The sequence below is a fragment of the Ptychodera flava genome, chromosome 10 (assembly GCF_041260155.1).
Source record: "Ptychodera flava strain L36383 chromosome 10, AS_Pfla_20210202, whole genome shotgun sequence".
Lineage (NCBI taxonomy): Eukaryota > Metazoa > Hemichordata > Enteropneusta > Ptychoderidae > Ptychodera > Ptychodera flava.
In genome coordinates this window covers 28,613,267-28,628,931 of record NC_091937.1, presented here as the reverse complement: position 1 = coordinate 28,628,931, position 15,665 = coordinate 28,613,267, and the positions used below count along the sequence as shown (strand labels likewise).

The window sequence follows — 15,665 nt, the reverse complement described above, 5'->3', positions numbered from 1 at the left end:
CAATAATCCATGTTAATACAGTAAGTATTAAAGGGTTTTAAGCAGTGTATACACCCATGGGATGCTTATTCCAGTATACCCAAAAACATTAAAATAGTACAATAATCAAAAATTAACTTCTTTCCAAAGTATTCGACCTAAATGAACACCTAGCTCTGACAACACGTTACGACATTTTTAGTATTTCGCTGTTACTTTTCCCCATCGTGCTTGTGGGAGGATATTAGTGTTATGATGACAGAGAGGGCGCTGTGTTAAGTTAAACCCGCCCGCCGTATGCGGTACAGCGAATGAGAAATCATAGAGCACTAGTTTTAATCATCAAATGGTTAAACTCAAATTTCATGAAGGTGACCTATTGACGTACTTGTAAGTTTATTAAACGCTAAACCTGCACGAAGTCAAGGAAATGCGAGTGTCTATTACTTTCCAAGCAGAAAAACAGACAAAATTGTCTTTAAGAAGATTTGACTGGCTTTCCTCCATCCTCTCTGTGTGTTCTTTTCTATGTCTCCTGTGTAGGATACTTAGTGGCAGAAGAATCGACCTTCATACTTTGTTCGGCGAAGGAAAAGTTGCCCACTGTTCATGTTTTTTTCTACAAACGCCTTATTCAAATTGAGTAAAACTACCTCGTGTAAGATCACTTTCGAAATGATAACAAGGAGGGAAAGTTGTTACATCAAACACCATGAGACAAAAAAGATAGAGCTATCTCACAAAAGGCTATCAAATAAGAAACTATACAGCTAGCTATTTTTAAAAGATAATTCACCGAAGGCGTCAAAATGTTAAGTATATGACTTGCTTTTAGTGTTAAATTAGTTTCTTTTTAACGTGTTACTTCAGAGACGTTTTGCACTGGCATGACGGATATTATACTTTGAGTCATTAAACTTACATGGAATTGTACGACAACTGTTGACATTTTGGAAAATGAACTCTTAAATTCATTTGTGTATTTAGAAAGGTATCATTACGTGCGCTATACAGCTGCCAATTCGGGCTTTTCTGGTGTGCCACGCACGTTCCTGGGGCTTGTTCTTAATACCTTTAGAAATTCAGACTTTTATCCTTAGAGTTTGCAGTCGCATTTCACCACACAAACGAACATATACCGATTCTATGAAAGCTGATTGACTACAGAATCTTGATTAACATTATTAAAACAAAATATGGATATCAACTTCCAGTAAAACGCATTTCAACTAACCTTTTGCTTTTAATTAATATATAACGCACGTATGTTACCTACCGTTACTATTGTTTATGAAAAGACACACTGTAGAGCAGTTATTTGCCCACCGCTGCGTAATGATTTCTTGATATCGCGGCCGTAATATTGCATCGGTGTAACCGAGTTTGTAAAGTCGTATTTACAAGAAGTTACGAGTTCGAAAGTGGTTCAAAACACAGCTGAAGGTTGGAGATTATCTGTGCCAATGAACAAAGAAATAAACTGATAACCGCTATTCACCTGTAACCTTGCCATACTTTGAGTTCGATCTACTCTAAGACTTTCACACTCTACTGTCTATGCTTTCACATATCAAGTAATAGGTCTTGGAGTTGTTGGGATTATACATAGTGAGTGTACATTATCGATTGCATCTTGTGTCTCCGTGTCGTGGGATGTCTTTTCATTTACAAGACCTACTTTTCATTACTTTTTTTGAAGAAAATATTGAGCTCGGGTTCAAAACCTTGAATCTTTTGCATATGTAAATTAGATTGCTTATGTCACAGATTAAAGTTATTTCTCATCGTTGTATATTATTCGCTTTGTCGCTATTAAACAAAAACGTTAAAACGTGTTTTTGTTGTTATTTTGCAATTCCTTCTAGACTTGGTACAAGTCTGTGAATAAAACAAAATGATTTGATAAATGCGATGTAGCAGAGAAATCGTGACTGTTTTTTTTGTCACTGTAGTGGGGTGATCACAAGATTCACAGACTTGTTTTCATTGCGGTATGAGTTTTTAACAAGACCACACGCCCGTTTCCCAAATTGACTATCAACATTTTCTGGTTTCCTATTTTAAGCAAGGTTACCCCATGCATTTCACAACTATTGACTGATGAAAGACGCACCTTGCTACGTGTACTACCCTTTAACCTTTTGGAATCTGTCAGTCGAACAGTCATCAGTTAAACTGTCCAAAGAGGGCACTACACGTTGGAAAATATAACCCCAAAATATCTAATAAATCACTGAAACATCAATTTTTTATGTGTAGCAAGTGTAAATTACATTTGCAGTTTTTCAAATTGCAGTCTTAGTATTGTCCCACCACTTTGCTTGTATTCACTGACAGAATCGCTGTTACGTTTATTTGAAATAAAAATATTAGTTACTGACTTTGATAAACGATCATTCTTCTGAACCTATCAAAAGGGAAAAATCAGAATAATGATCGCATACACGGAGTATCTGTCCCTCTCCTATTGGCAAGTCAAAACTTCAGCCTCATGTGTAATGTTTTGCGATAGCTACTGGGTTAAAGATGCTAAATGACAAGTAAATGTGTTAATCATTTCTTTCTGCAGTCAGTCATCATCATTTTGAATTTGAGGTACATATCAATATAGACACAATTCAACTTCGGTTTGTTATTCAACTTCACCGAGGGTGTGGTAGAGCTTCATGCTTTCATCAGCGACGTCTCTCTTTACTTTGGTGTCAGTACCATAGACGTAATGCGTGGACATGTGAGGTGAGAATCGACTGGCTGGCGGCGATCGGCCAAGAGACTCGGCCAAGCTTCGGATTAGGACAGGTCGATTACCGCAACATATCCCCACGTACTGTATATCAAGATCTTTGCATCGCTTGCCGAACTCACATATATCATCGCGGGAACATGACAATACCTCGATGTCGTTAGGGAAAAGTTTCTTCCCTGTAAAGGGACCAGACAAATTAACCCTTGAGTGCTGTATTTTTCCTGCCAAAATTTTAGTGCAATGTTTTACAAATTTTTATTAATTTCTCTGTACCTTTTTGGATAATTTTGGGCCAAATGGATATCAAATTTTTTGGCTGCAGTTTTTTTATAAATACTTTGGCAAAATTCTGGTATATTTTACAAGCGACCTAACGGCCAATATAGCTTCGCTGTGTTATGTAGAAAATAAATATTTGAGACATGTGTTGACGAAGAAGGAGGGTATATTTGATTGCTCATTTCAGGATGGCCTGACCAAATATGGAAAAAACAGCAGCAAAAAATACACAATTGAAGATTTCATCATAATTTGAACATATCACATTAAGATCATCCCAAAGAACATGTCAACCAAAGCTATCAGACGAGTAGTTTTTTTGAGAATCACATTTTTGACCACAAAAGGCAAAAATTACCCGAAAACTACAAAATTACACAATCCATCATAATTTCAATACATCATATTACGATAATCCCTAGAAACCTGTATACTGAATATCAAAGCAATCTGACCAGTGTTTTTGAGAAACAAATTTTTTGACCAAAACTCACAAAAATTGCTCCAAAAATACAAAATTATAGATTTCGTCATAAAATGAATAAGCTTATATCACATTATAATCATCTCTATGAACCTGTATACCAAACATCAAAGCTATCGGAAAAGGGGTTTTGGTGAAATATATTTTTTGACAAAAAACGACAAAAATACCTTAAAATACAAATTTGCATATTTCATCCAAATCTGAACAAATCTAAATAAGGTCATCCCTAGGAACCTTTATACCAAAAATTAAAGCTGTCAGACCAGTTATTGAGGAGAAGAAGATAATTGCCCCAAAAAGCAAAATTAGCCTCAAATTTTCATATTTCATCACAATTTGAACAAATCTGATGAAGATCATCCCTGGTGACCGGTCCTGCACTCCACGTATTAAAGGAATCGGACTGGCCGTTTTAAAGTATAAGCTTGGGGTGTAAGAAGTTGACGGACGCCGGATGACGCCACACATTCACCAATTAGATAACCTTCGTGTCGTTGACAGCGAAGCTAATAAAGGTAGCAAAAATTGACTGTGGCGCTTAAAGGGTTAAGTATGCATTAAACGTGATATAACGACACAACAGTTTTGTATACTGCCAGAAGTATTAGATATTTTAAGGAAATCACATCTAAAGTAATCAACATAAATGTATCCAACTAATATCCGAATATCAGATATTCCATTTTTTAATAAAAAGTCAGATTATTTTCGCTCAAATATATTCTCATCGTAAGTGTTGTAGAGAGCCATTGAATGATTGTGAGTAAAATCTTGACACACTGTGAAAGTTTCTTACGGAATTGCAACTTTACAGTGGCAAATATAGATCTCGCCGGGGTAAATTTTATCCGATATACGAAATGTCAACGGTTGACACTATTACGTTTTCTAAAGCGTTTACCTGTCTGTGGTTCGGTTAACATGAAAAATGTCGGTTGTTCTTCTGTGGTCTTGCAGGGTACAGGCAAGCAAGCCAAGGGACCCTGTATAATGCATAAACATTCTTTCATTACAAATGTGCCGAAGAATCAAAGCTAGAGCGATTCGATATTTGATGAAACTTCAAAATAAGTTAAATTGAATTTGTGGCTTGTAAACTATACGCTCGTGTAGGATCCTATGAGTAATTATCGATTAACGACATCTTACATGTAGATATTGTTTAAATAATAACACATGAGAGCGAGGGCAATATCACGATTTATTGCCTGCCCAAGGGATGGTGGTCATGATCGAAATACTGATGATGCCCGAGCCGTAGGCGAGGGCATCATCAGTATTTCGATCATGACCACCAGCCCGAGGGCAGGCAAAAATCGTGATATTGCCCAAGCTCTCATGTGTTATAATTTTTATTACACCGAACAAGCAAACATGCAAAGAAACAAAAACACAAAGACTTCTTCGAGTACAGTTCGCCTTCTGAGTCCGGACCTCAGCGTAAAATGTCAGTGCCGAGTCTAGGGTTGCTGCTAAAGTTTGCCGATCTCCTCGGTGGCGTATCCAAATTTGTTGCTAGCATAGTCGCTGAACACAGAAATTGCATTCCTTGTTGCCATTTTTGTTCGTTTGCTGTTTACCTGCATCAAAATATCGTCTAACTGTGCCGGTGACAGCTCTGCATGACGTTTCGCAGCCATAAGTTGCCAACTGCAAAGTACAACAAGCGAACGACAATTTGTTTTGCGCAGAAAGGATGCGCAGTAAGTAAAATGACGTCATCCATGTAATATCAAATGCAGAGGGCATCATCAAGTTCGCAGAGGGCATCATCACATTCGCAGAGGGCATCATCACGTTCTTTTACATGTCACGTGAGTCGTGTTTAACCAATGGCAGTGCACGCTGAATGAATGAGGTGTAATAATACTTTATAACAACTTGCACCTCTGGTCGCCGCACACACCTTATTAATTGAGATATGTGTGTACCCTTACTTTGCATACTTTCCTGATTTCTTCCATTAAGGGCATCATAGTGGCAGGTCCACGACCACAATTCAAACCCACAACATCAGCACCAGCTTCTTCCAACTTCTTACAAGCCTCGGTTAAAGGCACCATATCAGCCGTGATTGCTTGGCCATTTTTGGTTGACACGACAAATGGCGCCAATGTTATGACTGCTGGAAGACCTTTAGATAACAAAGTTGCAATATAGTCATAGGAATAAAAGACGGACGGACGAATTTGATTCTACATTGGTCATAGTTCGTTATATTTACTCATAAATTTAAAATATCTGTTTCGTTTAGGGCATATTATAGAAATAATGGACGACGCGCCGACCATTAACGTTTATTATGGGCAAGGGCGAGAGGAAAGCCAAAAATTAACGGCCGAGGCTTGCCGAGCCCGTTAATTTGGCTTTCCTTGAGCCCGCGCCCACAAATAAACGTTAATGGTCAGAGCGGAGTGTTATTTCAATTATATTATCATCGAACCGGAGAAAACCCTCAAAATTTGCAAAAAATTCTGAACCAACGACAACTGGGCCCCAGAACTGAGCAATACGCGACGCACTGTCATGCGCGCTGTAAAATATTGGCAAATCCGGAGATATTTTACAGAAAAAAGTATCTCAACTTGGCCAACAAGTGCTCCATTTTATTTTGTGATTGATTATGGTTTACGTTTGAACTGTAAAGTTACGATACTTTGAGTTGTTAATATTATTATTCATATTCACGTGCATGTAAACAGACCATTACTGTGTATTTGTGGTCAGTCACGTGGTTCAGCTCGACCAATCAAAATGCGTCAGGCAGGGCATGGTAATATAATATACATTATCTTGACCTGATGTAGTGTTCACGATTTGAAAGATGTCTTTCCTACCATTGCCGTATTCCTTGATTGCTTGAAGAGCCAGCATAGCTTCCCCGAAGTGTGCATAGGTTTCCGCCACGATGAAATCAGCGCCCTCTTCGACGGCCCATTCAATCATTTCCTGTAAGAGGGTTTCGCAGTTTGTGGAGGCTACATGGTGTTTTAAAATACAGAAAGTGTACTTGCAATGGAAATGTAATCCCTTTACCTTTCATAGCAAAGGCAAATAAACCGAGACAGTTTTCCTAAAAAGCACACCAGTCTGCCGCAGGCATCGACATGCCCCCCGACAACCAAATAAGATGCTGACCACGCTTTCGCTCTTGAATGAATACCTACGTCTGTGCATTATCACATACAGAGTATTGTGAACGACAAATTTTTACGTTCAAAAAATTATGCCCACTGTGAAAACGCTCAGGCGGGCAATATATCACCGCCTTGCAGGGCTGGCAGTGTAATTGTGAGCATAGTTTTCAAACAATGCCTTGTCAACGTGACCTCCCTATTAGTGCCTGAACAAACAACAAGAAGGTTGAAATACGTAGGGTGTAGTAATTTTCCTCGTAACTTTATATCTCTAATATTGTTAGGGTGCTTCTACGTAGGTGTAGCAAGGATACCTTTGTAGTAGAGTTTCACTTTCACAATTAGCGTCAATACAATCCAAAATGACATGTTAAAGCCGTGCAAAGAAAAAAGATAACAAAACCTTAAACATGTTCTGAATTTCTTTCTTTCTGTCTTCGTTATCTGGCTGGTAGATGTTCGTGTTGCATATATTACCGGCCATCAATGTGCCAGTTTCGTCTGCAACCTCCCGAGCCATTTTTAACGCTGCCCGGTTCATCCTTTCCAAGCAATCTTCCTTGCCGATCAGGCGGGTTTTCTCACGTGTTGCATAGTACTGTGGAATAACAAACACCATTTATAAGAGGTTAACTAGGGAACTCTACCAACAGGGCACAGTTAACACTACATTGGTTTAGAAGTTACATAATTCATAAAAAATGTCACGCCAATATGTCTTTTATCGAGTTGCATAGTCTGGGCGATAATCGTCAGCATCGGTGATCGTTAGAAATTACCAATAAAAGGATTAAGGTGGGTAATTACGGATATGGACTGTTTTCTTTGAAACACTATACAGAGATAGGTACACATACGATACATATAAGACATGTATTAAAAATGTCTTATACACGCCATTTCTTTATCATAACTTCTCAACCGATGCCGATGTAATGTTTGCTTTACCCTGTGCGCTGTCTGACTTGAAACAGGTTAGCAAAGTATAAAGTTCGTATGCACTGACGCAAACTTGTTGAGAAGCATAAATCATGCAAACTGAAGGATAATCTTAAATGTCCAATATACATTAGTAGTGTCACGTAGGGAGTCAATTGTAGGCCTATATCACAGAAGTGTGTACTTTGTAACCGAATAATGATTTATTTGAAGATGGCATCTGTTTGAAGACATTGCCCAAACGTAACAATTTTGATATTACAACCAGTAAAATGAAAATTGTCTTAAACGTGGTAGATTTTAGGCATGATAGTAGAAAAAAATGAAGCCAACCAGTAATCAATCGCATACCGTGAAGGCGAGTACAACGTCACTTCCGCTGTGGACAAAATGTCTATAACCGTTCCTCACGAACTCTGGGTGTTCCAGAACTACTTCCGGCACGTCGGTGCCATGTTGCCGATATCCTATCCTCTCGAAGTGAAATCCATATCCCTCCGCCGCAATCACTGACTCCCCAGCATTCAATCTTTGCATCAATCCTACAAATCAAGTAGAAGTACATCTACACTGTACGGAGAGGCTGGCGACAAGCAGGCCTCTTATCTTGCCAGCGAATTTTACTAGTCCCCGCAGGACAAAAATACATCGTTGTTTTGCTGGTTCAAAAGAATATTTAAGCAATAAAGCACACCCAGCGATTGTATACCACAAGATTTTGACCGGTTCACGACATATATGCACGAGCGATAGCGAGTGCATATATGAAGTGAAATGGTCAAAATCGAGTGGTATACCATCGCTGGGTGTGCTTTATTGCTATTATATCATAACAGTATTATTGAAATTCTGGCATGGAACGTCATAAAAGGACTTTTCCTCAAGCCGAGAGCTAGTGCGCATGCTAGCCGTGGTATATCGCCAATATACCACGGTTCTTTTCGCGTCTCGACCAATCAGATCGCTGTATTTGCACCATCAATATACTAACTAGTATGATATAATATTGGATTGTTACTTACATCAATTTCTAGTTCTAATGGAAATGACAAAAACGAGAAAATCAAGTGCATGATGGGATTATAACGGTACACTGTTTAATTGTACCATGGTATTTTTTTATTCATACTTCTCTGTGCATTGACCGCAATTGTTTGATAGACTAATACGCCTGTTGCAAATCATGCCCATTTGGTCTCACTGTTTTGCCACCTCCGTGGTCTCACATTACCAGTATACTACGCACGCGTAGATAGAACGACCTAGACTTTGTCTGGTCCCCTGCCCCATTTCTACCGCTGGCTTCGCTTCTCACGAAAATAGGGTCAGGTATGGGCTAACATTTCAGCCAGAATTTTGACTGCATATTAATGAGTATATCCACATGTGATCAGCATATTTGTACACCGGCAGGCTCGGAAATTAGACGACGAAACATCGAACGTTTGAGTTATTTGCACGGCTTCACCTTTAAGTCTCCGACTCCGTTCTTCCATGATGGCATTAAGTGGTGAAATGACAATTGTCGTCTATGATTTTTACCTCAGACGTGACCTGGTGCCATGGCGACAGACTATCTATCCCTCCTTTCGTATGTACGGTAATGACTCAAAAAATAAACGATTTTTCGTTTTCATTCAATGTCGACATAGGACGCTTTGTTCGGGAAACTATAGAGGTAAAATTATTCCATGGGCATACGAAATCTAAATTCGAAGGTAGCTCCAAGTTGGAATTAACTGCAACGCAATCACTGCACTCGTACTATTGACCAATGATAGCCATGCTTACGATAGCCCATACCTGACCCTACTTTCGTGAGTAGCACAGTCAGCGGTAGATATGGGGCACGAGACCAGACTACGACCTCTATAAAATCTCTACTCTACATCGCCATGGTCTCACCTTTGACCCTCCCTGACATGATGACCGAGTGAATCTCCGGTGTCGATGATCCTAACACAATACTGAGTTGCCAGTTCTCTTTGATCCAGTTTCACCAGTAAACTGTTGATAAAACATATCTAACAATGGTTACTTTTTTCAAAACTACATTAACATTTAGGTAGAACGTGCCTCGGTGACAGATAGTCGGACTCTCAAATTTCTACAATTCTTTTCTGATCTACCACTTGTACAGGCTCATTTTGCAGCTCTTGGAGAAATGACGGCCATTTTGATTCCAAACATCGCAAAACGTTTGGTAATTTGTTTCGCTACTTCCACACTTTTCACGGTGACCCTCGATTTTTATTGTTGATTCAGTAAGAGCATGGTTTAAAGTTTCATTCAGGAAAGTTTGAGCAAAAGTTTAAGCCTTTCACATTCGAGGCGCCTTCTACCTTGAGATGATTATTGAAACAGGGACCCTGCAGTGTAGTTCTGTAACAAATTCTACCTGAATGCAGGCGGCATTTTCATATAGTGTGAGTCAGAATGACTGGTCGGTATTTGATTCAAAATTTGCTTATCCGTGCGATCGTATCTCCGTTAAAGTTCCAACTCTGTACTGCCTCACGTGAACTTTGATACGATCATGTGCTTGTCTGCCATTAGGTGAAAGACAACGGTTAACGGACTATTACAGCGTGCAACATATTATAAAAAGTAAACCCGTGGTGAAATTCACTGCACTCTTGATAAGTTTGCTTGGTTTGTGGGTATTCTTTTTGGATCCAACTTGGAAATAGGCCCGCTAAATTTGTTCCAGCAGACAGAGCAACATTTTCTACTGTAGAAGGGTTTAGTGTGTGGCGTTGATGTACTCACAATTTACATCATAGTCTGTGCGACAAGGTCTCCGTAAATAATGCAATTGCAATCAAGTGTAAATCTGATAAGTGTGCGACAGAAAATTTCACACAATAAATGAAGACGAGACTTTTCAAATACGTGGATTAAAACTACTCAACCTATTAGAATAAGAAAGCATACAACTAACCTACTGTACCCTCGAGCTCTAGCTTGTGGATACACTCTGTCTTTAGTACAGTTCATCAATCGGATGCTGATATTCAAAGGACGGTGTGACCCTTAAGACTGTTATTATCTTTAAAGGAGGGCAACTGTGGGTGAAATTGACAGCACAATGGCTTGTCTTGTAAGCAATGCCGTACAAGAAGGTCACTGGAGTGCACAGCCTAGAAACAATAACAGAATTGGAGAAGGGACGGTTGGCACTTTTCAAATATTCAACGCTTTTAAAATATCAGATCTCCTTCGAATGCGAAGACACAATACTTGCTTTCTCTTCTCCCCGATGATTGACAGGCGACTTTCTCCCACTACAATCTTACAAAAAACGGTCGTATCATTTACATCTTCCTGTGGAAAAATATTGTATATAAAAATATAGTGTATGTGTACAAATATATAGTGTATGTATGTATGTATGTATGTATGTATGTATGTATGTATGTATGTATGTATGTATGTATGTATGTATGTATGTATGTATGTATGTATGTATGTATGTATGTATGTATGTATGTATGTATGTATGTATGTATGGATAGATTATGGATTGACAGATGTATATATAACTGTATAGATGTATAGATAGATAGATAGGTAGGTAGATAGCTATGTTGATAGACAGATAGATCGATAGACAGAGATAGATAGATAGATAGATAGATAGATAGATAGATAGATAGATAGATAGATAGATAGATATTCTGCAAAGAAGAAATGGGTAACATCACCACTAAACAAATCAAAGAGATGACGCAACTTTCACCCTGTTCAAATGTTCCCTGCTCTGTTCTGTTGATGCGCACTTAAAGTAACTGCCAATCAAAATGATTTATTTCTGCATGTTTTGAAAATTCATCCATTGTTAATCATGGACGAAAGAATACGCAAACGGACATATTTCATGTACGTGGGCATTGAGAACTAGGAGTGGGACCCCCTCGTAAACGATAAATTACTGACAGATGCCAATCAGTAGATACATCGTTTATTAAGTGATTGTTTCAAGGTCATATATTCGCTTGCTAACAACGATTCAAAGTCTCCCTAGCTGTTCGTGTATTGCATCTCAAGCTATGGTATATGCACTTTGCTAATGTTTGTACCAGACTCAATGTGTTTATGATTGCAAGGATTTCGTGTGTGTCTTTGATCAAGTCCATCTTAGCGTGTCCAAGTCGTCATCTTGACTTTGCCAGTTGCACGTAAATGTACCATTCTGTTCATGATTGACGCCAATTACTTGCTTGTAATTGTGGAATAAATATGAGTTCTCTTGTCAGAATGTGTACGAATGAAACTCACACCATTGATAGCAGATTGATCGACGTTTGAGTGAAAGTGTTTTCGATTATAATTTGGACATTGGTGGCGCGCTTGATTTAGACTTGTGGCTCTTCAACAGTATGTCAACCATATAGTGATTGAGCGTAATTTGGAAAGTAAACATTCGCAAACGTAATATATAACTTGAAGCGGGAGGGCATGGGGTAAATGCATATGTATTTTCAATAAGAGAACAATGCAAAATAATGTGTTCCATCCTAACGTGCGTCGCAAATTCTGTGAAAAAAATTGTTTGCCTTGTTTTACGTATCATGCAATCATATAAAAATGAAATGTGGCAGATTTTGTTGTGCGCTTTGCATTCCAAGTCGCCGTGGCAATTGTGCTAAACTGTGAACAGTAGTTGACCTCGGCTTATCAGGAGTCATTTGCAAGATAAGGGCCTTGCGATAAGTCTAATCGCACATATGAAACCTATGCATACTTAATGCACACTCTGATTTTTCATCTCATTTAACTTTTAACCGAAGCCCGCTTGCCAGTCACAAATTAAGATAAAAGTACCTGCCCTGGGGGCGAAATGAAGGCTTTTGTGTTTATCACTCAAAATTAAATAAACGCATGCCCCTTCATTTGCATATTGCTAAAAACGCCGTTTCGTTAAAATTTATCCCGTTGATTTTAATTGTTATTTCTAACTCATAAAGTTGTGACCTGGCACTAAATATTATGGAATACTCTCGAAATTTTACATTCTTGAATAATGTCATGAGAAAGCAAAATTGTACCGCAAAAAGTTATTTTATTATCAAGCGATAAGAGAACAATGTTGACATACAAAAGTGGGTGGATATTAACAACACATTTTGAAAAAGACACAGTAAATATAACACTTTTTCCGGTCGCAGTATAGAAGTCCTAATGGAATGTGGTGTTATGTTTTTCGTATTCTTACGCTTTGAATTACAGTCAAATCTTGTTAACCCATATTTTACTTGGAAGTTTGTTCCAGTTACTGCTGTGATAGGCAATTCAAACGGTATATGCTACTTGACTTCACCGAGGGTGTGGTAGAGCTTCATGCTTTCATCAGAGACGTCTTTCTTCACTTTGGTGTCAGTACCATAGACGTAATGCCTGGACATGTCAGCTGAGAAGCGACTGGAGGGCGGTGATCGGCCAAGAGACTCGGCCAAGCTTCGCATCAGGACAGGACGATTACCACAACATATACCAAAGTACTGTATACCAAGTTCCCTGCATCGCTTGCCGAACTGGTATATGTCTTCGCGAATGCACGATGAGACCTCAGTGTCTTCTGGGAAAAGTTTCCTTCCTGTAGGAAAACGATGTCGAACGTTAAACCTCTATGCTAGCTTTAATTCCTTCCAAAACGAATAAGGTCTGATTATACCAATTTAAACAAACGAAAGGAAAATATAAAACTTTAAAATTGACTTTCCATTTTATATTCACAATGGGAAAAAGGTTTAGTGTTAATCAAGTGTAAATTTAGAAATTTCTTTGTTCTATTTACTGTTTTATCATCAAGTGGTTACATCAATTTATCAATATTTCAATCAATTGATTCGTGTGTTTCTTACAACATTTTATCAAGTTATGATTACGCTGTACATAAAATGTCAAAAAAGCCAACTTGTAACTGGCGATCATACTTCATGGATTTCGAAGTGCAAATGCATTCTTGTCATATCATAGAATGTTGCTCTCGTTCCATGTTAAGACAAAGACTGGTTGAGGCATCTTATATATATATATATATATATATATATATATATATATATATATATATATATATATATATATATATATATATATATATATATATATATATATATATATATATATATATATATATATATATATATATATTTATATATATGTGTACATATACAGATATAATCACCAAAACTTGACCTTTTGAGCATGCATATATATATATATATATATATATATATATATATATATATATATATATATATATATATATATATATATATATATATATATATATTACACTTTCTTCCCTTGTTTTACCTGTTACAGGGTCAGTTAACATAAAAAATGTAGGCTGTTCTACTGTAGTTCTATACGGTACGGGTAAAGCGGCCAGTGGACCCTGAAAGAATTATACAAGACATGTTCAATTAATTGACCACTTCAAATACTGAGTGTCTTTCGGTTACATGATTTTTTTAAAACATAAAGGAAATGTTCTTCTGGAAAACGTGCAAATATGTTATAACTATTAAATATATCAACTCTGGTACAAACTTCCTTGTTAGGTACAATACATCGACTCAATCGTGGTGATTGTGTTTATTAAAAAACAGTAACTAAATTATCAAACGATACGGTCCTGCAAGATTCTGAATAAAAAAGGTCTGAAAATAATTTGTGTTTGTGTATGTATGTATATATGAGTGGCACACCTTTGTGTCAAAATATTGCGTATGATACTTACATTGAAATCGATATCACGACTTTTTAAATACATCATGAATATACACCTCTGTGACCCGTTCGTTATCGCACCTAACACTAACAGCATCGAGGAAAAATATATTGTTTCGTAATGGGAGTCCGTAATGTTAATTGCCGAAAGCACACTCCAAAGACTTGTGTCTAATGGCATTGTCACTTGTGTAGGGGTCAGTATGAACCCTTGGAAATGAGAATACAACCTAAAGCTTTGGGTAGGACTCAATTTCTGCATAACTTCGAAATATTTTGGATTTTCGGTGCAATTTCTATTGGTTGTTTACAAAGAAACATGACTGGTGCAAACGAATTATGCCGTTCAATGGTGGTAAGATTTAATATAGATTGAGCTGCCAAGAAACATTCATAAATAAACATAAACATTTATAGGGGTTGAGCAGTATCGATAATCTTTCCCATCTTCAAGGATGATATAGCAGTACAATCTGTTTCGACATACAGACAATGTCAACTTACTTTACATGTTTTCCTGATTTCTTCCATTAAGGGCATCATAGTGGCAGGTCCACGACCACAATTTAAACCCACAACATCAGCACCAGCTTCTTCCAACTTCTTACAAGCCTCAGTTAAAGGCACCATATCAGCCGTGATTGCTTGGCCATTTTTGGTTGACACGACGAATGGCGCCAAGGTTATGACTGCTGGTAGACCTATGTGAGGTAATTAATTGTTAACGAGCAATCGTAAGACGGTATCTGTGCATTCATTGTTGTGTGTACACAGTTGTAGCCAAGTGGATTTTTGGTGAAGGTGTCTTAGCTGAAGAAGGTGGAATCGTAAGATGTGGGTTCGAAATCAATTAGATATTCGATCATGATGCATCTTTATCTTTCTATATTTAATGTCTTACTTGTGGAGAAATTGTTGTGGAATAGACCCATTGGATGTCAAAAGGAAAGTGGGCACAGCATGATCAATGTACATCTGTCCGCTGTATTAACAGTACCCTTGTTACAACCAATTAGCTACCTGTTGGCCGGTATGGTAAAGAATTACACTATGGTACAAGTATTTCAAATTTGTTTTGTTTTGCCTGTCTTTAAAGTAATATTCTGAATGTGCTATAAACCCAGTTCATGAACGTTTTCTGACCCTTGTTGCTACGTAGGCTTGTTTTGCTATTGTTTATTTGAAAAGCAGGTCATTTCATTTGTTATTATATGCAGTTGTTTTTACGCCTAACAGTTTGACACAGCTTATACCTTTTGCCATTTCTATTGTGCTATGGCAATGATAAGACAGAGTGTGGTTTTAATTCAACATTAGGTTATCATATTCCACTACTTCAGAGTTTCATACAGAAAATGTTACC

At 37.7% G+C, this 15,665-nt stretch overlaps 2 protein-coding genes across 4 annotated transcripts in view; both read right to left on the bottom strand.

Annotated features, from left to right (window-relative positions):
* Window positions 1-1,245: 1,245 nt before the first annotated feature.
* LOC139142412 (betaine--homocysteine S-methyltransferase 1-like) lies at window positions 1,246-9,576 on the bottom strand. The gene is made up of 7 exons (XM_070712336.1): window positions 9,473-9,576; window positions 7,919-8,109; window positions 7,032-7,226; window positions 6,329-6,440; window positions 5,429-5,625; window positions 4,393-4,474; window positions 1,246-2,901 (listed from the first exon to the last, which is right to left on the bottom strand). Exons 1-7 carry the CDS (start codon window positions 9,489-9,491, stop codon window positions 2,612-2,614), a joined length of 1,086 nt encoding a protein of 361 aa, XP_070568437.1. The 5' UTR covers window positions 9,492-9,576; the 3' UTR covers window positions 1,246-2,611.
* A 1,938-nt stretch (window positions 9,577-11,514) lies between these two features.
* LOC139142411 (zinc finger protein 420-like) overlaps window positions 11,515-15,665 on the bottom strand; it is a 53,848-nt gene continuing 49,697 nt past the window's right edge. For 2 of the 3 annotated variants that reach the window (XM_070712333.1, XM_070712334.1), the window contains exons 6-8: window positions 14,807-15,003; window positions 13,886-13,967; window positions 12,612-13,163 (exon numbers count right to left, since the gene is read on the bottom strand). In XM_070712333.1, the coding sequence (XP_070568434.1) occupies window positions 12,874-13,163; window positions 13,886-13,967; window positions 14,807-15,003 (569 nt within the window). In that variant the 3' untranslated portion in view covers window positions 12,612-12,873. Of the gene's footprint in view, window positions 13,164-13,885; window positions 13,968-14,806; window positions 15,004-15,665 lie in introns of all 3 variants that reach the window. The other variant, XM_070712335.1, reaches the window with a different exon arrangement.